This window comes from Chiroxiphia lanceolata, chromosome 15 (genome assembly GCF_009829145.1).
Source record: "Chiroxiphia lanceolata isolate bChiLan1 chromosome 15, bChiLan1.pri, whole genome shotgun sequence".
In the NCBI taxonomy this organism is placed as follows: Eukaryota; Metazoa; Chordata; class Aves; order Passeriformes; family Pipridae; genus Chiroxiphia; species Chiroxiphia lanceolata.
The window spans coordinates 1333296-1358424 of record NC_045651.1 but is presented as its reverse complement, the minus strand read 5'-3'; the positions used below and the strand labels follow the sequence as shown (position 1 = coordinate 1358424).

General features: G+C 44.9%; 1 protein-coding gene across 4 annotated transcripts in view; it reads left to right on the top strand.

Moving 5' to 3' along the window:
- The window catches only part of FBXW11 (F-box and WD repeat domain containing 11), a 77430-nt gene that overhangs the window by 5249 nt on the left and 47052 nt on the right, over positions 1–25129 (top strand). The window contains exons 2-3 of one of the 4 annotated variants that reach the window (XM_032702900.1): positions 2792–2871; positions 10357–10458. The exons of 1 other annotated variant lie outside the window; for it this stretch is intronic. In XM_032702900.1, the coding sequence (XP_032558791.1) occupies positions 10408–10458 (51 nt within the window). In that variant the 5' untranslated portion in view covers positions 2792–2871; positions 10357–10407. The remainder of the gene's footprint in view (positions 1–2791; positions 2872–10356; positions 10459–25129) is intronic. 2 more of the 4 variants (XM_032702902.1, XM_032702899.1) reach the window with 2 other exon arrangements.

Genomic DNA, 25129 nt, shown 5'->3' with positions numbered 1-25129 from the left:
TGTTGCTGTGCACTTGGAGGTCTCCGTTGCTTTGGCATTTCCAGATCCCTGTCCCTGGGCAGCTCCGGTGCTTGTGCAGCAGCATGTGAAGGGAGATTGCTGATGGCCCTACAATGAAATGGATGTTGCAGCAAACGTGCCAATGTGAGAGGGATGATGTGTGGGAGAGAGTAAGAGGCCATGGTTATGAGAGGGCTGCTCCATGACAAGGGGTTTTTTTGTTGCAAGGGAGAAAATAAATTGAAGGGAAATGAGAATATTTACTGAGTTGTTTAAACTAATGCTGATTAGTAACAATCCTTTCCTTCCAGCTTTTTTCTTGGGTGATGTCTTCTTTATACAAGTGCCACTGTTTATGTTGTTACATAATCTGATTTCTTGGTTTGATTTTTATGGCATCATTATTCACAGAAAATCCATTTTTTCTGGAAAATCCCTTCCTTCCCACCTTTATTGATGTATTTATGAGCTCAGTGGTGTGACATCTGACAGCCTACTCTGCTTTCCTGTACCACTTCCACACATTTTCCAATATGAACAATGCATGACCGAGACCAGATAATGCAAAAGTAACATAATGCTGTTTGTGTTTTAATAACCAAAAAGCACTGACTCTTTTTGAAAACTTAATTTGCTTCTCATGCAGGCTAAATTAACAACGGGAACGTTTGAAGGCATGTTGTTTCTTTGGTGCTTTGTTAATCCAGGTCCCCGCAGGACTTGCATCCTTGTATTTGCACCCCAGGAAATTACCAGTTTTATTTGGGATCAAAGAGTAGTTCAGCTTCCCAGGCCTGTTTCTCATATGAATACAGCTGGAAATTTGTAAGATGTAGTAGGGACCTACTTGATAGGAATAGGGACTGATGTGCTTTCTGGGAAAAATGGTGAAAAAAAAACTTCTGGCTGTGGCAACACTACAATATTTAGTTTTGCTCATTGACTTGGAGGAGAATCACAACTATATATATGTGTATATTCAGTGTACAAGTTGCAGGACTGCACTCTGAGTTTCATTCTGCTGAGGAGTTTGTGAATGTGGAGTTCTGGTACAGAAGTTGTGACACGTGCACTGTTTGCCTTTTTGAGAGGTGTGTGGTTGTATTTCAGGGTGGTTTGCAGGATGAGACTGTGTTCAAATCTCCCAGCCTTTTCAGTGAAGCCAATTTCAAGTTTTCAGACAAAAATACCTACAGCTGTTTGAAAATCTACTCTTAGAATTTGCAAAATTTAGTAATCTGCAGCTTGGATTTGATAGAGAATCTCTTGGGGCATGGAAGGACTGGCCAGGGAAACTTGTTATTCAAGCTGTCTCCATCACACCAGTCCTTCTCCAGACCAAAATCAGACCTGTGCTGTGACAATTGCAAATAATTTTGAGGTTTGCCTTCATGGAGAAATACCTCTCCTTCCAACACCCTGCTGGCTCTGCAATGACTTAACAAATCAGTACATTTATATAATTTTGATAGGTGACTTCTTGCTGAGCTGTATTGTACTCTTAAAATTCTGACTCATATGCCTTAACATCTTAGTACTTTTCTTGGCAGCCTTAAAAAATCATACATTGGACATGGTACTGGGCCTACAGTGCTGCTTTGTCCTTGAAATGCTGCCCTGTAATTACTATGGCCTTACCAGTGGTAGAAAAGCAGGAAATTGGCCCAGATGCTCCTTTCTTTGGGAAGCTGTGAGCCATCAGGGACATTCATGTCCTCATGGAGCAGTTTCTTGACACAGCTGGGGACAGTGGCAGTTTCTCCTACCCTTCTGAGTTGCTGGTGCCTTGAGATGTGGAGCACAGGCTGAGGAACAGTCGATTCAGCTCCCTGGAGGGGCTGGAGAGCAGGGCAGAGGGTGAGAGACGACCGTGCCGTGTTCGTCTGGGGATGTGGCAGCATTTGGTTTTAGAAAACGTTGTTGTTGCTTCTGGCTGCTGGCAGGGCAAGTTTTATAGGCCACGGCCTGGACTTTTTGAAGATCTCTCTGAAAGGCTCACAGATTGTTCTCTGTAGGATGTGCTTTCTGTGACACGTGTAGTGTGAGTTTTCTGCAGACTCCGTCTTTTAGGGGTTACTGTTCCAGCTGCTTTAAATGAGTCACCTAAAGTGTGCTGCTGACAGTATTGGCTGGAGGCCTTTTATCTCTTTGCTTAGCAGGGGGTGACATTTTCTTATCTCAGGAGTAGCGGACTGTGTCTTCCTCTGTCCTGGTTCTGGATTGTTTTCCAGAGAAGGAGCTGAAAATACACAGAATTCAGCGCTGTTGTTCAGGTCTGGAATGTCATAATGGCTCCATCTTTGTACTGCAGATATATGAGGCAAGTCAGGTCATTTTGAGTCTGGAAACAGGGAAATAATCACTGCAGTCAACTACTTTAGAGCATGTACATAGCAGATCAGGAGAAGCACATGGGGCTGTTTGCAGACCTGTGCATGGCCCTTGGGGCAGCTCCTGGAGCGGCCGTGTGAGGTGTGAGCTGGTGCTTGGAGCTTTAGTATTTGTTTTGTTGTTTGCACTGTAGTGTCTTCTCATCTTCTTTAATCTTTGCAAAGTGAGCTGTAGCCTCAAAACACTTGTTCATTGGGTGATTCAGGGTAGGGGAAGGAGCACTTGTTGTCAGTAAATCCGTTTCTCTGTCTTAGATCCACCAATCCGCCGCCCCACTAACGCAGTCGGTGCCGGGCTGGTCAGTGCCTTGTCTCTAACAGCTTTAGCAGTAATTGGGCTTTCGTTCAAGAAAGAAGTAGATACACCAAGCTGAAGATGATTGGCTGCTCTCTTTTAACAGACAAGTCTGAGAAGGAAAACCCATTCGAATCCCCTTTCATTCTGGATTGGTGGATCTGAAGCCCAGAAACAAAGTTTCAGGTAAGATGTCACCCTGTACTATATCTTGCTGCTTCTGCTTAGACGAGTTTGTCCGCACATTCAGTCTCTTGCTTTAACTGCTTCATGTCCCCAAAGTGTTTGGACACAGGGAGTCAGCTGCTGAGCTCGCAGTCAGAAGGGGCGTATCCAGGAGTTACAGTAGGACTGTAGGGAATTGCTGGTCTGCTGTGAAGGACAGGCGTAGGAACATGAGACAAACTTCTGTGGAGCTGGAAAGCCGTGTGTGCAGGGGCACGGAGTGAGTGGCTGCCACATCCTGCCTCTGGAAGGGCAGAGCAGCCTTGCCAGGGACTGCATTGAGCTTCTCGGTGGAGTTCAGGGAGCTCACAGGCTCTGAGTTCTGATGGCTTCAGCAGAAATGGAGAGAGTTTCTCTAGTTGTTCCTAGTACAAACTCCTGTAGCTTTTCCTGCTGAAATACCATTTGAAATTCTGTTGTGGGCAGTGTCCTAAACCCTTTGTGGGATTTCAGTGGGAAGATCTGTCCCCAGCTGGTTTTGGAGGTATCTAAGCCAGGTGTAAGACAGGGCCTTAGGAAGGAACCTTGAAGTGATAACGGGTTTATTTCAGAGCAGGGGAGAGTGGCTGTATTTTGAGTCACATTCATCTGAGATTTTGAGATGACTGTAAAAGGCTACAAGATGTTGTCTCAGAGGTGGGTTTGGAGGGTACTTTTGTGCCCCAGGAAGGAAAGCTGTGTCCCTAACTGGTAGGAAAATAAAGTTCTGCCAGTTCAGTATATATGGTGTGAACAGGAGAGCTGCAGCTCTCCCAGTGCCCAGCTCTGTTGTCAGTTAGTGCTTTGATGAACTTGGCAACTTATTTCCAAAGTCACTCCAAAGCAATGCCCCTCAATTCCTTTGGGCAGTAGTAGCAATAGCACTAAGCCACTCGTGTGTTCTCTCTGGCAGGGAGTTGCTACAGCAATTGGTAAGGCCTCAGTATTTAACCTCCTGTACCAGAGACTCGTAGGTGCCATTGGTTGTTTTAGCTCTGCGTTTGTCTTGCTGGCGTGGTATTTTGTGCAAAAGTTATATTTGAATTTAATTGATAAATACATGTGTAATGAATTATTTGTGCACAGGGTGCTGTTGGTTTTTGATTTGGTTTTTTGAGTAGTAGAATTTTATTTGGTTAGTGTGGAGAGGTGTTGGACATGCTGTTCTAGTGTAATTCTTTAAAATAAACCTGGGGGAAAATCTAAGGGAAGTACTTACTAACCTTAGTCTGGCACATTTCTTGCAGTCTTATCTGATATCAAATTGAATTTGTCCCATGCACTTGTCAGACTCACTTTGGAGTTAAAACTGTAAAATAACATCTTCCTGTGGAATATTTACTGTTCAGGGTGTGCCTTTTTCTAAAAAGAGAAAATTAGGAGGCAGAAGTGAACTTGGCATCTTTTATGATGAAACCTGAAAAGAGGAAATAATTCAAAATACACTGAGGGGGGAAAAAAGAGGAAGCATAAATGTGTGCTCCTGCTGATCAAGATCCCCAGTGTTATGATATTTAATATTGCTTAACTTTTGGAAACATGAAACAGCCCTACAAAGGCAGCAGTAGAGCTGAACAGGTTGATGGCTTTGTTCTTGCCTGTGTTTTGAATCTTACATTTCAGAAAATACAACATAAGGCAGCTCTCATGGCTGTGTCAATATTTCTGTGCAGCCTCTGGTGTACAAACCCTGCCTGTGAATCCCGAATTTTGTTATGTGAGAGCCCAGGCTTGGACCTCAGGAGTGTGTGTAGTCGGGGGTTAATATTATTGTTAGTTATGTTAGGCCTCACCCTTAAAAACTTAATACAGAAGAGAGTCTGAGACAACTTTTAACATGTTAGACAAGTTTCAGCCACATTTTTGTACATGTTTAACTCACTCAAAGTGTCTCCTGTCCGAGTTGGCAGTGCTGGGTCTCTTTTTCCCAGCTGTTATGTGCTCAGAGCAGGGGTGCTGCTGTCTGGAGGTGTCTGTGACCCCTCTGTTCCTGCTGCAGGAGAACAGGGGAAACCCTTTGCTTTTTGAATGTAACACAGGGTGTGTTAATGCAGAAGGGAGTTTTGGAACTGGGGGAGTTGGGGTGTATGTGCATGAAGGAAGGAGGGTTAATCTAAATACTGTGTATTTTGGAAAATTTAAATGATTTCAGTTCATGTTCAGAGTGATTTACACAAACGAATTAGGATTTTCTCCCTAGTCCTTTGTGTCTTCCTGAAAATGAGCTGCTGCATCTGATGAGTCTTATCCTGATGAATAAATTATAATGGAGTAAGATGGTTATTATATTCAGGGAAAGCATTTTATCTTCTCTCCACTGAACCCATATTCCTTTTGTAGCATTCATTTGGTGTAGCACACGTGTACTTTGATCTCCAGGAGCAGAGTGGGACAGCGTTATCCATCACCCTCCTGTGAATTCAGTGTCCTATCTAGAGCAACGGTGTGGTAATGAGGAGAATTTCTCTCATCAATTATTTTCCCTTTGTCTTGCTTTAAATTTCCTGATTCCTCACTTACTGCTTTTCCCCAAATGCAAGAGCTCACGTGCAGATCTTGAATGGCTGTTGGAAAGTTGTTGCATTGAGCCACTTTTATTGGGAATGGCAAATCATTTGTCTAAATTGGTTTTCCTAATGGCACCATGACTCAGTTCTTGGTTACCTATTTTTTTAGAATGATCTGATAATAAAGGAATAACCAGAAACATTTCACAACTTAAAAAGAGTTTGCTACTGTGTTTTTGAGAAAATCACTTTTGCATTTGTAGTTCATCAAAGGACAGAAATGCAAGAGCAAATTATATCTAAGACAGTTTTCTTGACCTGAAAATATAGTCCTCCTTAGATTGAAGCAGGTCACTGGAACACATGTGTAAAACTCCATGGAGTTTGGAAATGCGTTGTAGGGATGGTGCTCCAACAGCCTGGTCTGGACGCTCCGGACGTGCCGTGAGGCTGCGTTTGGCCCTGGGAAAGGCGGCGCTGGGATGGCACCAACTGCAGCAGACTGGTACAGAGCATGTGGACACCCTGCACCTCCAGGGGACAGCGTGGGCTCGCAGTGGGCTGGGAGGAGCACAGAGTGCTGCCCTGGGCTGGGGGCAGCCTGTCACTGTCCCAGTCCCTCTGCAGAGCAGGGCCGGGCTGTCACCGGGGACACTGTGGGTGCTCCCTGCATGTCCCACACGAGTATTCACACACACCCCACACTGACATTCCTGCTCTCCCACCCCTCACATCCTCAGAGCACTCCTTCCCGTGCCCAGTGATTCACCACTGCTCTGCCTGGCACTCTGAATAAATCACTTACAGTAAAAGCTCCAGGTAAGATCTGGATGATATCCCAGCCTGCAAACCGGGATGGACTTCCAGCTGGCAACTGTGCCCTGCTGAGTGTAAAATAATACTGAAGGCCTTGAAACAGTGCTGCTGCTTTATGGTTTTCATGTCTTATGGTGGTTAATGCTGATTTTTGAGAAACTGAGATCTGAGCTTGATATTAAATTTGAGTTGGGAGCATAAGGCTTTCCCAGGTGCTCAGACTACCCTCAAATCCAAGTTTGCTTTTCATAAACACCCCTTTGTGCAGCACCAAACTGAACCCCCAGCCGTGGAGAGGGGATTAAGTAGCAGCAGTTACCCTATAAATTTATCAATATTAATTGTTAATAATTGGAAATAAAGAAGTGTCAGTTCTATTGGTCCAGGCCTAAATCAAAGTAAACTAAGCAGTAAATCACCAGAAGTGAGTAGCATGTGAGTTTCTTACAGCTAAAAACCTGTACCTTTTTTGCCAGTTCAAATATCAATTTATAGCCCTATGGACATCCAGAGCACAACCTAACCTTGCTGAGGAACTGGTCTGCTGTCCCAGGAAAGCTGAGAAAAGCATGTCAGACTTTAGGATTTATAAACTGAAAAGATTTGTTGGGTTCTGATGTTCAATTTCTGTGTAAGTTACTGCAGGAGGAGTGAATTAATATAGTTAGCCATGCTTCCTGGAAAAAATGAAGAAAATTAGCTCCTTCATTTGTTTTACTGCATTTTCCTTTGGAATTCCAAAATACCTCCCCTTGCCAATCTTTTTTGGAATCTGTCTAGAAACTGTTTGTGAAAAAACAAGGATATTTTTGCCTTATGACCCGAATTTCCCAAGCTGTAAATTTGGATTCCAGTTAATTTGGATCCAATAAGTGTGGATTCCTTAAATTACCTTGTATAAATAAAATGAATGCTTATAACTTGCGAGGTCATAGTTTTAATACTTTCTAAGAGCTGCAGCACAAGGCTTGGTTATGGAAATGCTGTAATTCTTGATTCTGACACTGCAGTGTTGCCATCCCTGGGCAGCAAAGGGATGCTGGTTCCATCAGGAATACCCACTGTAGTCCAGAGGCATTTCTTGAGCAATTTAATGGGCTTTATAGGATAAATGAGGGATTTTTCTTTTTAAGGGATACAAAAGTGTGAGGATTTCCGTGGGACATCACTCTTTAATGATGCACTGAACCAAATGGTTTCTGGACATTTTACAGTACTTTAACAAGACAGCAGTGCTGTAACCTGGGAGAAGTCCAGGGGGAATGAAAACTTTGGATGGTTCAGGGCCTGAGAGGGTTTTTTTTGATACCTTCATCCTAAAATGTTGGTTTGTTGGGTGAACACTGCTTTGTGCTTTGCTGTTAATATAAGAAGTTCTTAGCATCTAAGATTTAAAGGCATTGAAGCATGTTCCTTTTTTACTGATACTACTGAGAATTTCCAGGTTTGAATGCAAATGCGGCATTTACATAGGCTGCTTAAATTTGAGATTTAAGGTTGAAACCTAAATCTTGCAATGTAATTCCTGGAGCTTTGTGTATAGAAGTAAAATCAATCATCTAATAATAAAATTAGGGTACGAATCCTTCCAAGTGTAAGGCATGGCAAAGGTCAGTGGGAGTTTCTGTGTTCTTGCCCTAGAGCTCAGAGCCCCTCTGTGCCCTGCAGACAGGGCCTTCAGGTGATCCCACGGCTCTCCAGACTTCCTGAAATCGTGCTGCATCTCCCTGGGATCCTGTGGAAAGACAAGTGGAGAGTGAAGGCACGAGTTCAGGCTCCTGCTGGGCAAGGTTAAGTTTGTAGTAACCATTAAACTTTTATTCCTGACAGTCCCTACGCAAGCAGGTCAAGCAATGACATGTCGGTGAACACACAAATGTTTGCACGTTCCTGTGTGGTGTGAAGTGGGAGGCAATATTTAATTTGTAGTGTTGTGCAATATGGTTTTATAAATCCTTTCAGTCGGGGTTTCGTAATCCTGTGAAAAGGCTTTTGTGGGGCTTCAACTTGGCATGGAAACGGCCTCGCTGTCTAATGTATTTTAAATGAAATTTAAAAAAATGTTCTTGAGTGACCCATCTTTCTTTTAAGTATTTAAAATTCAGCTTATTTAGGTATAAAGTAGTTCATAAAAGAAAAAGCAGTCTAACAACCTAAACTAGTGAAAAATAATAAAACTATTTAGCTTATAATTTATGGACACCTACAGGTGTAGATTCATTAAAAACATTATACTCGGCTTTGTGCATCTGATCTGAACATCTTAGGAGACAAGTTTGCTGTGTTTTTTGATCAATGATTTTTATTAAGTCATGTGAGTAAAATGAAATTTTTTTACCAGACCTATATGTTTAAAAATGCAACATTTTCATTGGGCTTTAATAAATACCTGCAATGATTCCCTGAATTTTAATGGTTCAGTGTTGCAGAAACACCATACAGGAGAGAGAATTCCAGTGTGTTTTGATGCTGGGAGTGGCATTCTTGTCCTGTTCTTGCTTTAATTTCTCTCCTTAGCATGGAGATGAAAATATTACACTTTCTTTTGTTTTATTCATAAGACATGAAATGAAAACAATTAGTTTTTAACCCCTTCAGGTGCTCTGAGCTCTCTCCCCCTCCTCACTCCTGGCACAAACTGCTTTTCCGGAGGCTTCACCTCCTGTTATTCCACTGTCAGCTTTGGCCTGTGTGGGGTTTCTTTTTCAAAGATCTGGTCTTTGTTATAACTAAGTTGAAAGCCAATGTGAAAAATACTGGAAGCTCAGTCTGTGCCAAGGGCTGAAGCTGGGTTTGTGCACTGCTTGATGCTGAGGAATTGAAGCCTTTTCCCCAACTTTATCTGGTGTATGAGCTACTCTGTCCTTAAAAGGAGCTGTGAAATAATACCCTGGAGCTATAAAAGGTTTGAGGAGTCTCTGCAGAACATTTCTTCAGCTTCAGAAAAAAACCAAAAAGGATTTCCAGACTTTTCCTAACTTGTCCTGTCAGCAGTGGGGAGTCTGGTAGTTAAGCTTGGTTCTTTCCGGCTTGGGTGGTGGTGTGAGTAATAACTGTAGTCAGGATATAATTTGGCTTTAGGATATCTCCAACTGATAATTCCAAAGTTTTCCCCCAGTTTCTCAGGATACCATGCATCTTGACTAACTAGAACTTGGTCTTGCAGTTTGAACTTAGAGGTTGTTCCTGTCTAAAAAATACCTCGATTTTTTGGTTGTCAGTGTCCCAGAAGAGAGACCGGAACCTCAGACATTAATGTTGGTTTTGCTGTTGGAATAAAGCACCACAAATAGTTTGGGAAAGCTGAGACAGTGGGGAGGACCAAACCTTAATTCTCAAAGCTCCTCCACTTCCACTCAAGATTTGCCACCCTAATGGGAACCTCCTGCCCTTGTGTCTCGGGGGGGACTATGAAGGGAACACATGGTACTGTTCCCTCTTTGGGGTGCACTCTGGGGACAGGATCCTTAAAAAATCCAGAGAGAGGAAAATAAGGCAGCAGCAACACTGTATTAAGATAGAGAACGACACATGTTTTTATGAAATAACAGTAAAGAACCAAAAAAACTGAGGATTTTTTACACGTGATGGTGTTTGTGGTTCTCTTGTCTAGTTGCTGCATTCCCTGCAAAGAGCATTTGGCAATGGGTGTATAGCTTTGCTCCAGAGCTATTAATCTGGGTTAAGCAACAAAGATACTCAGTAACCTAAAAAAAAGCAGCTGAAGTTGCTGTTGCTGAAGGACAGGTTCCCCAGTTGCTCCACCAAGTGTCCCAGCGTTTCCCTCTGCTGAGTGAGGCCCCAGAACCTCTGTCAGCAGCAGTGTGGGACCCAAACTGTGACAACTCCCAGACTACTGGTACTAAGTTAAAACCTTCAGCTGGGCACTAAACCCAAGAGGTTACAAATGAGGCAGATGAGCTCAGGACAGAGGGGTGGCTTGTCCTGGACAGGACAGAGGGATGACTCCTTTGCTGCACAGGATCTTCAGTGGTTATTTTACCCTTGGCCGCCAACCTGGTGACTGATGTAGAAATAACATAGATAAGTACCCACGTTAACTTACTAATGAGTTGCCTGCCTTGAGTGATTTGTTGTGGCATCTAACTGCTTCTTCTCTTCCTTCCTTTTTGTCACCCTGCAGTGTTCTGTGCCAAGGTCTTTGTGGCTAGGCTGCTCCAACCTGGTAGAGAGCATGTGCGCACTGAGATGCCTGCAGAGCATGCCCAGTGTCAGATGTCTCCAGGTGCCTTTCTTCTTTCTTGTTGTAAATGTTATGCCTATGCTTTGAACTTGTGTTAAACTCGCAGGACTCTGTTTAATCCAATTGTTAAGTCTGCTAAATGTTTGTTGTGCATCCTTTTCTGAAATCTTCTACTTAATTGCATTGGAGGAGTGACTCTTAAAGGGCTGTCTGTGCCAGAGGTGCTGGGGGGTGGCGAGGTTGTGTTTGATTGCCTGTTTACTGAAGTTGTGATATAAGTAGCACATAGTTCTGCATGTTGCCTGCTACGTTTTGCTTTCTCGTTTAATTTAAAAAAATAACATAATGAGCTTTGCCATTTCTCTTAAATTGCAATGAACTGACTAGCCTGTGATATTTGTGTGATTTCATGTAGAAAGGATAAGCTTTTTGTTTGCTGCTGAGCGCGGTCCTGGGTGTCGCCTTACATTGGTCTTTGCACGTGTTTGAATGCAGAACAGTGAGCATGGAGTCCTGGGGTCTTTGGGTTACCCTGTTCACTTAGTGTTTTAATTTAAAGAAGTGAAGGGATGGGGGGTTATTCTGCATAGAAAACCACTAAACCTTAAGTTCTCTGTTGTTTTTTTCTAGTAAGCTGTTGGAGCTGAGCCTGCATAATTTATAGATGGGGAATTGCTGCTGTTTCTTCACTGGTTTGGGAGGGATTGAAAATGATAAAAAAGGAGCTTTTGGTACCAGTTAACAATATTGAACTCCCAGGGGATTTACCTTGGAAAGAAAATGCCCAATGTGTGTAGTAACTGTGTGCTACTTCCTCAGGTGTTTCTGAATGTATCGGTTTTTTAGCAGAGCACAGTGATTATTTGACATTTGTATATTTTATAACATAATAACATTATTCATTGGTTCAGTCTTTCATGTGTACAAAGTGAGTACTTAAAAGAAATTGCTTTTGTGAATGAAAACGAGCAATTGAGTTTTGTTTGTCACTCCGTTTGAGTTCAGCCACAGTCTTACCTTAGAGAGCAACCAGTTATTTCAAAGCCTCTCCTCCCACTTGCAAAATGTGGCCACTTGAGATCCAGGAAATTTCAGTTTCAGAATTAGAAATTCCTTCAAAATTTCTGTTAATAAATAGAAATGTTTTTCTGTTTCAATGCTTTATATTTCCCATTTTGAAATAGTATTCAAAGCAAGGAAAAAACACCCTGAGATAAACACATAGAAGGATAATTCAAATGTATAGAAATTATCACTGTCTCATGGCCAGATAATGGTTATAGAAGGTGCCTATAGTTGTGCCAGGGCAGTCACTGAGGTTTGGTGTCTGTCTTGGGAATATTTGCAAGCTTGTTCTTATGCAAAATCTTCCTACTCCCTTTTCCTGATCCTCAGCATTGACTCCCTCTTGGAAAAGTGAAATAAAACTTTGTTTCAGTGGGAATTCTGAATTTCTTTTTCTCCCTGGATCTTATCTGTGAGTGGCCAAAGGGTGTCTCAGAATGTTTTAGCAAGTGATCATGGTTGGTTTGAAGCTGGACAGTGATGTTGGGAGTGTGGTGGGATGGGCAGGATGGTTCCTGAGCCCTGCTGAGGGTGGGAGCTGCTGCTCTGCTGCCACGGCAGACCCAGGGCTTAATTTGTTACCTCCTCCCTACCTGATTTTGGAAGTTGTGACTTCCACCTAACTGTGTTCACCAGCTTGAGAACTGTTTCAGGACTTCTTAGTGTGAGAACTTTGACTGTCCCTAGTTCCTTATAAATCAACTCCACTGGGTACATAAACTGTAAATTAAACAGAGGCAAAGCTCTGCTCAGGCTGGGAGTTGATTAACTGATGCAGAATGTGTTGTATTACAAACTTCTGTTGATAATATTGATTACAGGATAAAATACAATCCAGTTTGTTCATGAACGTGCTGCTTTATACACGAGGCTGTTGGAAACTTGTTATCACACAGATGTGCCCTATAATTAAAACCCAGAGCTAAGGCAGCTGTTTTGTCAGAATGTGTCACTTGGAAAGATTTCTCAAACCTGTCTTGTTTTCAGGAATTATTACAGATCTGTCAGCTTTTATGAGAACCATGTTGAAGTGCCAGTTCATTTGTGTAAGGCTTTCCTGCTCCATATGCCTGTGGGAATTGCACAATCCCAGAACATTTTTAGCCATATAATAGCAACAGTTATTAGGGTGAAGGAATTTCAGTGATTAAGTACATGCTGCAAGGGCAGCCCTGCTGTTCAGGCAGGTGGGGTTGCTCTGGGGCTGTGGGAGCTCAGTGTGTGCAGGGAAACAACTGCATGTGTCCAGCCTCTTGTACTGAGGAGGGACTGAGGAGGATTTCACCGGGATTTTGTTCCCCCTGCCTCTTGCAGGGCTCGTGCTTTGTTCTGGCTGCACCCTCCTGATGGGTTGTCCAGGCAATAAGAGGGATGAATGTCCCAAGTAGGCAGATCCCTGGGGGATTTACCACTCAGTGGGGTGTGCAGGGTGCTTGGCTGGTTTGAGTCCAGTGGCTGAGGGCACTTGGTGTGTTCAGCTGGAGAGGAGGAGGCTGAGGTCAGACCTCACTGGGATCTGCAGCTCCTCCCGAGGGGCAGCTCCATCTCTGCTCAGGGACAGCAGCCAGGGAACGGCTGGAGCTGTGTCAGGGCAGGCTCAGGTTGGATCTCAGCAAAAGGTTCTTCCCCCAGAGGCTGGTTGGGCACTGCCCAGGCTCCCCAGGGCAGTGGGCACAGCCCCAAGGCTGCCAGAGCTCCAGGAGGGTTTGGCTGATCCTCTGGGGCACAGGGGGTGACTGTTGGGGATGGACCTGTGCAGGGCCAGGGGTTGGACTGGATGATCCTTGTGGGTCCCTTCCAACTTGGGATATTCCATGAGTCTATGAAGTATTGCTCCAAAATGAAGGCTTTTTTCTTTTCATTAAGGTCTAATTTATTTTGTAGAGCTGCAACCAGAAGAGGTTTTGAATCTTTTGGAAGTATCTGTGGAGATTCTTTTTTTAAAGTTCTCCTTTTGGGTGTGCGAGCTGGTGACAGCTGAAGGGGAACTTGGAAGTGAAAGTGGCACCAGCTGCTTTTCCCCATTTTTTATTTTTGGCACCATGGCTTGCTCTTCATTGTTTCCTGAGCTGTAAGCCCACATATATATCAGGTGGGGCATAGATAGATCTTGGTTCTGTAGCACACAATCATTTAGGGTAATGATGATTAATAGGAAGTGCAAGGAGGGAGATACAGAAGCTCTTGGGTGATTCACAGACCTTATCTGGGAGATATAGCTGTTATCTGTGTGGTGTCTGTGTAGAGTAATTAGCGAACAAGCCAGAAAGAGGCAAGAAAAGTCTTAAATCTGGAGCCTTGTAGAATCTCTTCAGGAAGCTTTTATTCAGTCTTGGTGCTTTTTCAAAGATTTAGGCTTCAGGAGTCATTTGGAACCCATCTGAAAGGAGAAGGCAGAGATTAGGTTTGTTCTTGCAAACCATCTTGCTCTCCATGATGTTGTTAATCATGAAACCTAACAAGGCTCTTCTAAAATGAGGGTGTAACATTAAGCAAATACCTCTGATGCCCATGGATTGGGGTGGTGTTCCAGTTGTCCATAAATAGTCTTTGTGTTCTGTGCTTTTTTCTCATGCAGTCAAATACCTTAATAATTCCTGTAGTTTACTGGAAAATTATTTGCTTTCTGCATTCTGTGAGCTGTTAGTGAATGGAGAGGAGAGACAGATAATTTATTAAAAAGTATTTATTCCTATTTGTGGTGCTTGGAGTTTACTCTGATCTATTCTGACTTGCAATGTAATTGCTGTTATTTGGAAATAAAGTCCTTGGTCCTTATCACTTGTTGCTGTTGCATTGAGAAGCATATATTAAATGCCAGTTCCTAATACTTGAAACTGTTATAGATTCCCAGGCCTTATTTTTAACTCCTTAATTATCTTTAATAATGCTGTTGTACCAAGGAGCTCACAATTATGAATGCACAGGGATTCCAGTGGCTCCTGTTTTCATCTGCTCCAGTATGGATTTGACTCCAACATTCAAACCATACTGGTCTCTTATTTAGGTCTCTAGAGGAATTCGTTCTATTACCAGTTGTGTAATGTAACCCTGTGGGTACAGCACCTTCCATGGCTTCATCCTTGTGGAGCATTGCAGGGTTTGAAGCATATTTGTCACACTGATTTGGGAAATAGCTCCAAGAGCTCCGTCAGGCATCAGCCAGGGCTCTGTAAGCAAACGTCTACAGTGTGAACTGGAGACTAATCATTCAGCAGCAGGAGATAAGAGCCCAGACATCACTTTGAATTATTGCATAATGTAGGATGTGATGAAATAGTCCTTGGGAAATGAATTATTAGATAGGTGTAATGAACTTAACCTAGTAACCAAATATTGCCCCACCAACTTTCTTCTCTGTTTCAGTTACACTTTTCCTTCACTTTTTTAAAAAAAGATCATTTTATCTCTCTTCTAAAACTCTGCTTAGGTTTTTTCATGCTTATTTAGACCCTCACAGGGTCTTTGGGGTTCTTAGAAAAGGTTCTTTTCTACACCTTTCTTTCCATTTATTTTTCTTAAAATTCTCAGCGTAATTGCACGTAGTGCCCTGCTCTGACCTTCCTCTCCTGTTCACACGTGGGCTGTGGAGCTGGGAAGCTCTAACAGAGAACAAGGAACTTCTCTCTTCCAGAGCATCCAGTGGGAGATATCGACCTGTTCCTCCACAGGCCATGTCTTAAAATTCCTGCGGTGGCTTTGTCAGACTTGACTCTCCCGCCTCCTCCCAGCCCCTTCTCCCAGTGCTCCGTAGGCTCGTGATGGTGCTCTTGGCTTTACCCGTCCCGTATCCTGGTTCTGCCCAATGGCATGTCCAGCTCTGTGGGCTCTCCTTCATCTGCATTTTTGTTTTCATGGAGTCCCCACCCCTGGAGGTGTCCAAGGAATGACTGGATGTGGCACTTAGTGCTCTGGGCTGGGGGACAAGGTGGGGATGGGGCACGGGGGGGACTCCATGGGCTGGGAGGGCTTTTCCAACCGCAGTGACTGTGATTCTTCCTCCATGTGTCCTGGTGATGGATGAGCAATAGGAGCAGGATGTTGACTTCATTCTTGGTGTTCTCATTCCTGCTTACAGGTTGACAGGAGTGGATCAGTTTATACCTGGAAGCTGTCTTCACAGAAATTGTAGTCTTAATTTGAATTGGCCAGTTTGTAATTTATTACTGTTCAGAAGAACCTGTTTGCCCAGGGGCAAGTGGAGTTGTGGAGCATTAGGGTGTATATATGTGTATTCATTCCTTACACCAGCATTCTCTGCAAAGGCAGTTATTTGTTGGTGCTGTCACAGCTGAACTGAAGCACAAAGAATCTCAGAATCCCAGAATGGTTTGGGTTGGAAGGGACCTTAAAACTCATGTTGTTCCACCCCCTGCCATGGGCAGGGACACCTTCCACTAGCCCAGGTTGCTCCAAGCCCCATCCAACCTGGCCTTGGACACTTCCAGGGATCCAGGGGCAGCCACAGCTTCTCTGGGCAACCTATGCCAGGGCCTCCCCACCCTCACAGGGAGGAATTTCTTCCCAATATCCAACATGAATTTCCCTTCTTACAGTTTAAACACAGAAACTTCCAGAAGGAAGTTTATCTTTCTATTTATTGATGATACAATTTAGGATTAACTTGCTTAAGCTTCTGTTTGTTATTCTTTACTAATTTTGAGCTTCTGTTGGTTGATGTTTCTATTCTGATACCAGAAGGAAATACAGCAACGGAAATTGGAGTTGGAAAAGTTTGTACTTGAAAGCCACGAATTTAACATCATAACTTCATCATCCCTTTTTCATGGTACAAATTCATGCACAGACATGATGCAGTGTTCTTAAAATGCCAGCAAGTGCAGGAGATGCCTTTCTGCTCAAGCCTTTTCCTCTGGAGCATGAAATCCCAGTTGGGAGGTGAGGCCTGGCCTGTCACTCTGGAGCCTGCATCCTTTTGGAAATGTTCTTCTCTGCAGCTGTTAAAATGAGTTTTCAGAACCAGGCAACTGCTTTGCTGCCTCTATTAGGTTGGAAGGAATTTACAAATACCTCTTTGACATGTTTTTTGGTATTTTGCCTCAAGACAGTGGGACTGTTACTATTTGTTTTTGGAAACAGTCCAACAGATCCATTAAAAAGAAATACATATTTGATTCCTTTTCTTTAAAGGAACAGAGCGTTCTCTCCAATATCTGAAATATTTGTGCTTGTCCCTTTGTTTTAAATGGGCTTTTTTCAGAGACATGAGGCTTTCATCCCGAGCCCCTCAGTGTAGAAGCAATGAAAGCTCTGCCCGTGGTCAGCCTGGTGCTGGTTGGGGCAGGGGGATGGCCTGGCATCCCCAGTCCTTAAATCTGAGGTAAGAATGCCCAGTTTTCCCTCTGGTGACCAACAGCAGTGCTTCCCAGTGTTGTTGACTCTTCTGACTGAAGCTGGAGTCTGCTCTCAGTTAAAGTTAACAGGACTTTGGGGTTTGTTTTCAGCAGTTTCTTGTAACTTTTTTTTTTTTTTTTTGAGTTCTTTGTGTGGGTGTTACAGATTTTGAGTGCTGATGTGACAGCCCAATTTGGTGGTAGTTGCACTTACTGCAAGTATTTTGCAAAAGGTGACATTGCATTTTATTCCCCCTCGTGCTCCAGTGCTTGGCCATCCTGGTTGTCTCCACCAGGTCTGTATCCCAGCCATTTCCTGTGGGGTACCCAAACTGGGACGAGCACTAGGGTGGCTCTCAGAGCCAGGCACAGCTCTGCTGCAGCCCCTTAGGGGGACAGCAGCTTGTGGGGCTTCTGCTGGTGTGGCCGTGGCTTGGTGCTGGCTCCGGACACCGGCTGGATCAGGAGCTGTGGAATGCAGGGATTGCTTTTGCCAGGTGTGATTTGTTCTCCAAAGGAAGGATAAGCACTTAACTCAGCCTGTTCATTCTTAGGGCAGAAGAGAGAGCTGCTCTTTAGGGGGTCGATTCCTAGTGTTTATTTTGCAGTAGAAGTGAGTGGTTACTCACTGGATTAACTGCAGCCCCTGAGCGAGGAGTGAGCTGTGAACCAGAGCTCTGCTCAGTGCTTTCAGCTGAGGAGAAGAAGTGTGTCCCTGATGTCCAAAGACCAGCAAATGGAGTAAATACCTGTGAGTTTTGGTTCCTGATTTTCCTCAGACGTGACGTACACCGGTCCCTTGGCCTCTGCCACACCAGCCCAGCTGTATTCCCTGTGGTCTGTGGCCAGCACGTGGTGAGAGCGGCCTGTGGAACCACGTGACAGGTTGGGGTCACCTGTGGTGGCCTCCCCAGCATGGGACTGTTTGAGAGCTGCCAACCCCCAACCTTTCTGCTCGTGGGGAAAAGGCTTTGCTGGTACAAACAACTTCATACACATGAGTGCTTTTTTTGGGCTTGATGGTTCTCAGTGGTTTTTAGAGAGCACTAAAGATCATACACCTCATCCCTGAGCTGCACACGGGCTTGAACAGAGGAGTGACCCCTTTCAGGAGCCCTGCTCTCTTTCTGAAGAACTTTTCAAATCATTTCAACCATGGCTGTTGGCTGGTGGGCAGTTCTCTCATCTTTGTCTTTTCCTCAGAAGTTGCAGCTAATCAAAAGTTAGTAATTTACTTAATCACTAATCTTGATGATCGAGATTAGGAGAAAGTGGTGATATGACTCCCTCCTGAGATACATCACTGAGCTGCTGCAGAAGGGACTTCTGAACACAGAAAAAGTGGTGTGAGCTTGGAGACCTGGTTCTTATTCCTCTGGGTGACCTGCTAGCCTACCTTTTGTTTCTCTTGTTCAACATAAAGATCTCAATCTATCCTCTCTCAGACTAGAAGGATCTGTCCCTGTGGAGACAAGTACATTTCTCTGTGATGCATTCATGTAACCCCACAAAGTACTAGACCTTGTCTCAGCAAATCCAGAGCCCGTTGCTCAGAGCTGCAACAGGGAGTGTAATTTTGACATAAATCTGTGTCCCTTAAAGCTTAACACAGTCCCACTAAGCTTGAGAGATTTCACAGGGAGTGGGCAGGAGCTGTTATTGCTGATACCTCTTAGGAAGCATCTGCAGCAGGCTGTGTGTGAGTGCAGGGCTGTTGTCAGCCACAGCCTCATGTTCGTGCTTTCTCAGCCTCCTTTGGAAAAGAGGATTTTTTTTTTGCTCTCTGATCCTGTTACGGTGGAAAGCAATGTGCTAGGAAATGTGCCCTGCTGTGTGCCTGCCTCCTGGGAGTGCCATGCTCCTGCTGGGAGGGGGGGAGGGAAATCTGGAGAGAGGAGATGCCAGGCAGCGTGTTCTGGGTGGGCGTGACACTGTCTTCTTCCTTGCAGGTCTCTGGTCTCTCTTCCACAGGAGAATTTTCAAGGAAACAGAAACATGTAGTCATATCTTCCCAGCTCAGGTTGAAATGACGTTTGTTCGGTGTCTTTGCACTGCCGGACTCCTCCTGGGACAGAGCCCTGCAGGAGGGGCTGGCTCTGGCCTGGAGGGAATTCAGCAGCTGTGGTGATGTCAGGGTTAGGAATGGTCCCACTCGCCCTTCCCTGTGCCAGGCTCCTGGGGCTTTAACAGGTTGGCTGTTCCCAGGTATCCCTGGGCCTCCATCATTTGCATCCCACGGGTTATTCTGCAGGCCTTCAAGGCCATGGCATAGAAGAGTCTTCAAATGGGTGGTTTGGTTCTTGTGATTCTTGGAAGTGGTGAGAGAATCCACGTAAATCAGAGGAGGCCTCAGAGGGAAGGGTAGGACAGGACAGATGGCTGCAACCACAGCAGCAGGACTGAGCAAACCACCAATGCCCATCTGCCCAGTCTGGGGGAAGTGGCACAGAGAAAGAAGGAACTATAGCCAAAGCTTTTTACGACTTTGCATAATATTTCTGTGGTAAAATATTCATGTTTGCAAAGTCCCCCTAGGGAAGGGCATTACTTGGTGGTGCAGAATGTTCTCCCAGTGCTTCCAAGTGGATTTTACTGATACTTGAGAAGTTTGAGTTGACTTTGTTGCCACAGAGAAATAATAGAGGCTGTCTCCATCCCAGCCTTTTCACTTTGTAAGCGCTGAGGTCTGTTCGGTGCCGTTGCACTGGTGTGATCAGGAACTCTCAGCTGTCGAAGACCAACTCTTTGCTTTTTTAATTCTTACATGGTTTTTGCATTCCTCAAGTTCACATGCATTTTTTGGATGCAATTATTAAGCCAGGCTTTAGGGATGATCCAAACTATGTTTCTAATCTGTGTTTTTCTGCATCTTTTTAATATTATTTTTTTATAAATAGACTGCTAAATATTTACTATAAGGTGTGCAAGTGCAAGCATATTGGCATGTCTTTCATGCTGTGACTGATAAATGATGAATATCATTGTGCTAAATGGATTAGGGCTGTTAGAATCTAAATTTGAAGGAAAATACAGAAAAATGTGATCTGAAAGAAAAAGATGAGTGAATGAAAGTGGACCGTAAAGTTCTCTCTGAGTTCCTCAGTAGCTGATGATTAAATGTCCTACTTGAAAAATGACTTAAACAAGGATCAGGTGAAGTTATTTTTAAAGTTTTATAATGATGGCAGAATTCGAATGCATACTTGAGCTCTAAAAAACTGTAATGCTTTTGTTTGCTTTTGAAGATTCTTGAACTAGAGAATTTATTAAAGGCATATAATACTGAAAAAATATTTGCTGTACTGTTGCAGAAACCCACCTACAGTTCTGTACACTTAAGCCTGGGTTGTTAAAGCAAACAGAGTCTGAAAGTCTCAAACTTATACATGGGAACCTGAGACCTGGGGCAGGTGTTCCTCCTGTTCTCAAAACCTTTCTGTAGAGTCTTACACTGATGTGCTTTTTGTGTCCATCAGCTGGATCTTGAGGCTGGAGAGGGAGAAGTGGTGCTGACCGTGCAGGTCAGGAGCATTTCCCATCCATTATATAAACCATGTGAAGTCTCAATTATGCAATTGCACATGCCTTTGAATACCCAGATAAAATCAGCACTCAGTGCAGAGTGTCTGGCTCACCCCAGGCAAGGCTGAGTGGGGGTTGGAAAAAAGGATTTGGGCATTTTTTTCCATTTCATGTTACTGAAGGGTTTGTTCTTTGGCTGGTTAGTCTGCAACCCTTATGGAGATAAGGTTCTCTGCAGGTTTTGGGTTACCTGGATGTCAGCAGTTCCAAAAACACACTGAAATTGTGTATAAACAAAAGCTTGTGTTTCAGACAATTAGTGAATGATTAGAATTTCCTGAATGACTATGAAGGATTGATCCAGTTTCCTGAGTTGCCAAATCTGGAATACACTGTCATACATCTTTGAAGTTAAAAACTGAACTTGGAACAGCACGAGATTCTTCCTTGGAGTAGCTCACTGGTTCTAGTTGTATTCAATATTTCATTGCAGTGCTACTTCTTCTATATTTCTTTTGCATGCAAACACCTTCTATTTTGCAAAAGATAAATAATTGAGGGTCACTGCAGTTTTAGTATTTCAGATTCCTCAGTGGTTTTGAGTAACCTTTTTGTAACTTTTACACTAAAAGTCTGTATAGAAGCCTCTTCAAAATACGCTTAAAATTTTGCTGATCCTCGGGGAAGAAGAAAACTCAATGAATGTGAATAAATTCTGATGTGGTCCTGGTGCCCAGGCAAAACAGGAAGGGATGTAGAGGAAGAAGTGCCAAAATCTGGTTTAGAAAAATGAGAGAAAATATAGAGCCACGCTGGAGGAAATTACTGAACTTTTAATTGAAGCTCATGTCTTCTTTTGGTTCTCCATTCCTGGTGCCTTAGTATTTAATGCCAATGAATTTGTGGCTCTGGGCTTGTAGTTGTTTGGAGCTGCTTATTTTTCAATTATTCCTCATTTATGTGTGCTTTGCTGTGTGGTGTTTGTTGCTCAGCCACTTTTCTCAGGCTGGAAGTTGTGTCCACTCCTCTTCTCAGTGTTGTTCTGCTTGAGGGTTAAAGGGCTGCGGGGCTTCTCATGGAATCATGGAATGGTTTAGGTTGGGAGGGACCTTAAAACTCATCTCATCCCCCCCCTGCCATGGCAGGGACACCTTCCACTAGCCCAGGTTGCTCCATGCCCCGTCCAACCTGGCCTTGGGCACTTCCAGGGATTTTCTAGACCTTAGGAAAAGACAGAGGTATTAAACAGTAGTGGATCTAAGCAAACAAAGGCTCACTGTGTGTAAGGATCCTGCCTGTCCCTGGCCATGGTGCCGGTGTGTCCGTGGTGTGTCCATGGTGTGTCCATGGTGTGTCCATGGTGTGTCCGTGGTGTGTCCGTGGTGTGTCCATGGTGTGTCCGTGGTGTGTCCCGTGATGTGTCCCTGGTGTGTCCCCTGGTGTGTCCCCTGATGTGTCCCTGGTGTGTCCCTGGTGTTTTCCATGGTGTGTCTCGTGGTGTGTCCCGTGGTGTGTCCCGTGGTGTGTCCCATGCTGTGTCCATGGTGTTTTCCCTGGTGTGTCCCTGGTGTGTCCCGTGGTGTGTCCATGGTGTGTCCCGTGGTGTGTCCCATGCTGTGTCCCGTGGTGTGTCCCATGCTGTGTCCATGGTGTTTTCCCTGGTGTGTCCCTGGTGTGTCCCGTGGTGTGTCCATGGTGTGTCCCGTGCTGTGTCCCGTGCTGTGTCCCGTGCTGTGTCCCGTGCTGTGTCCCGTGCTGTGTCCATGGTGTTTTCCCTGGTGTGTCCCGTGGTGTGTCCCGTGGTGTGTCCCGTGGTGTGTCCGTGGTGTGTCCCGTGCTGTGTCCGTGGTGTGTCCCGTGGTGTGTCCCGTGCTGTGTCCCGTGCTGTGTCCGTGGTGTGTCCGTGGTGTGTCCCGTGGTGTGTCCCTGGTGTGTCCGTGGTGTGTCCCGTGGTGTGTCCCTGGTGTGTCCGTGGTGTGTCCCGTGGTGTGTCCCTGGTGTGTCCGTGGTGTGTCCCGTGGTGTGTCCCGTGCTTTGTCCGTGGTGTGTCCATGGTGTGTCCCGTGGTGTGTCCCGTGGTGTGTCCGTGGTGTGTCCGTGGTGTGTCCATGGTGTGTCCCGTGGTGTGTCCCGTGGTGTGTCCGTGGTGTGTCCATGGTGTGTCCCGTGGTGTGTCCCGTGGTGTGTCCATGGTGTGTCCCGTGGTGTGTCCGTGGTGTGTCCATGGTGTGTCCCGTGGTGTGTCCCGTGCTGTGTCCCTGGTGTGTCCCTGATGTGTCCATGGTGTGTCCCGTGGTGTGTCCCTGGTGTGTCCCTGATGTGTCCATGGTGTGTCCCGTGGTGTGTCCCGTGGTGTGTCCCCTGGTGTGTCCCGTGCTGTGTCCCCTGGTGTGTCCCTGGTGTGTCCCGTGGTGTGTCCCGTGGTGTGTCCCTGGTGTGTCCCTGGTGTGTCCCCTGGTGTGTCCCTGGTGTGTCCCCTGGTGTGTCCCCTGGTGTGTCCCTGGTGTGTCCCGTGCTGTGTCCCGTGCTGTGTCCCGTGCTGTGTCCCGTGCTGTGTCCCGTACTGTGTCCCTGGTGTGTCCCTGGTGTGTCCCGTGGTGTGTCCCGTGGTGTGTCCCGTGGTGTGTCCCGTACTGTGTCCCTGGTGTGTCCCTGGTGTGTCCCGTGGTGTGTCCCTGGTGTGTCCCGTGGTGTGTCCCGTACTGTGTCCCTGGTGTGTCCCTGGTGTGTCCCGTGGTGTGTCCCGTGGTGTGTCCCTGGTGTGTCCCGTGCTGTGTCCCGTGCTGTGTCCCATGCCCATCCGTTCCATCCCTGTCCCAGCCCCTCAGCCCCTCCATGTGCAGGGCTGTTCTCCAGGGCTGTTCTCCGGGCTGGCTCAGCAAGGGAGCTCAGCTGGGACAGAGCTGCTGTCATGTGGAACCAACAGCAGAGACCTGAACCTCAATTCCCTGGAGGAATCTAGGAATAACCCTTGATATATTTGAACCAGGAAGCTGAGTTGCAGATGTGTAGTTAATCTTAACCTAGGCTAATTTATTTTTGATGAATCTGAAGTCATCTAATTACCACTTTACCATGAAATTTGCTTCTGAGAAGTTCCTTATCCTGCCTTTAATCTGGAATACTGTTAACACGTGTTAATTGGGTGGGGTAGGAGGGTGTGTTGTCTTGTTTACCCATGAGTGTGATCTAAAGAAAAATGTCCAACTTGGAGCTTTTGGAATTTGAATTCTGCCTTGCCCCTGACTCGGGGTGTACACACAGCACCCCCACTTTTGGAAAGGATGCTTCAGGGGAACTGCTGGGCTTTTGGGAGGTGCATGGAGCAGGTTCAGGGCTGTGGAACATGTGTTAATGGAGCAGTTGTGTGTTGTAGGGATGCATCAATGGGCTCTGAAATGCCTTGGCTGCTCCTGGAGCCCTGGCAGTCAGATGTGCTGCTCCTGTGCTTCAGGCCCTCAGTTTGTGCTAATTGGAGAAGACAGCGGTGAAATGCAACTGTTTAAATAGTTTGTTTTCCTTTTACAAGTCCTATAATTGATGAGTGGATCTGAAGAAGCTTCTTTACACCTGCTCTAAAAAGAAGAAAGGTGACAATAATCTTGAGTCAGTATTTTCCCCTCAAGTTTTCATTTGTGTATTTTTTTAACACAGGAAATAAAAGCTAAAGGGGCTCTTTACTGGACATTGAGACAGTTTCTAAGGTAGTAAATGCTACTTAATGCTTCCGTTATACCCCCCCCCCAAAAAACTTGCCATATCTGATCTTCCTGCCTAACAAACTCCAGTTTTTTAGGGTGGCTTTTAGTATAGTTGTAGGTGCAAATGTTCTGAATAAGTATGTAGCACAAGACAAATGTCCATGGTGTAGTCAGAGCTCTAAAAACTTAAGCTCTGCATTTACTTCAGAAGTTTTAATGAGTTCACTGAGTAACATGGTTTGAAGTTCCCCTTGAGTCCTAAAAGTACAGAGGAAAAACTATTTTGCTTTGGGATGGATTAAGATTGGGAGTGCAGATAGGTTCTACCTAAATAGATTTATGTGGAAAATAGATGAACTGTTGGTGCAAAACCAATAGTAATAATTACAGCTGAGAACTTGAGGTAACTTCTCTTAATTTAAAAAAAAAACCCAACAAATTAAAAAAGCAAAGCAGTATCTTGCTCCTAATGTCTGTGTACCTTCCTACTCCAGTTTGTCAGGGCCGTATTTCTGATTGACACATTTTACTGTTAAAATCATTATTTGCAGGGAGAAAGGATTTCTCTTTTGAGGTAGTTGTCCTCTGGAGTTCTGGAAGTTAATTGAGAAATGTTCTAGGAAAGTGACTGCAACTGTTTTCATTGATATCAATGATAAGCTTGATTGCTTTGATAAACAGTTTGAGTACTGAGGTTTGTCTGCTCTGGGCAAGAAGTGGAACCAAGATAGCTGAAAAACAAGCCCCACTTGTAAGCTGCAGGTACAATGAAAGCTCCTCCAGGCTGGGAAGGGGCTGCAGAGCAGCTGCTTGGAAAAAGAAGCCGGTTTTCAGTTGAAGTAAAACCATGACCACTGAGCCTCAGGTGGAGCTTTGCAGGAAGACTTGTTGGATGCTCTGTCAAGAGCTAAGAGAGTATTATGATTATTTCATTGATGCAAAATCTTGCCGTGCCAGCTGGCGCTGAGCCCCTGGGCGCTGTGGGGATGTCAGAGCAAGGCTTGACTTGGCCCCCAGGCCTTGCCAACTGCAAACTGCTTTTGCCATTTCTTCCAGTGAGCTGATTCTGCA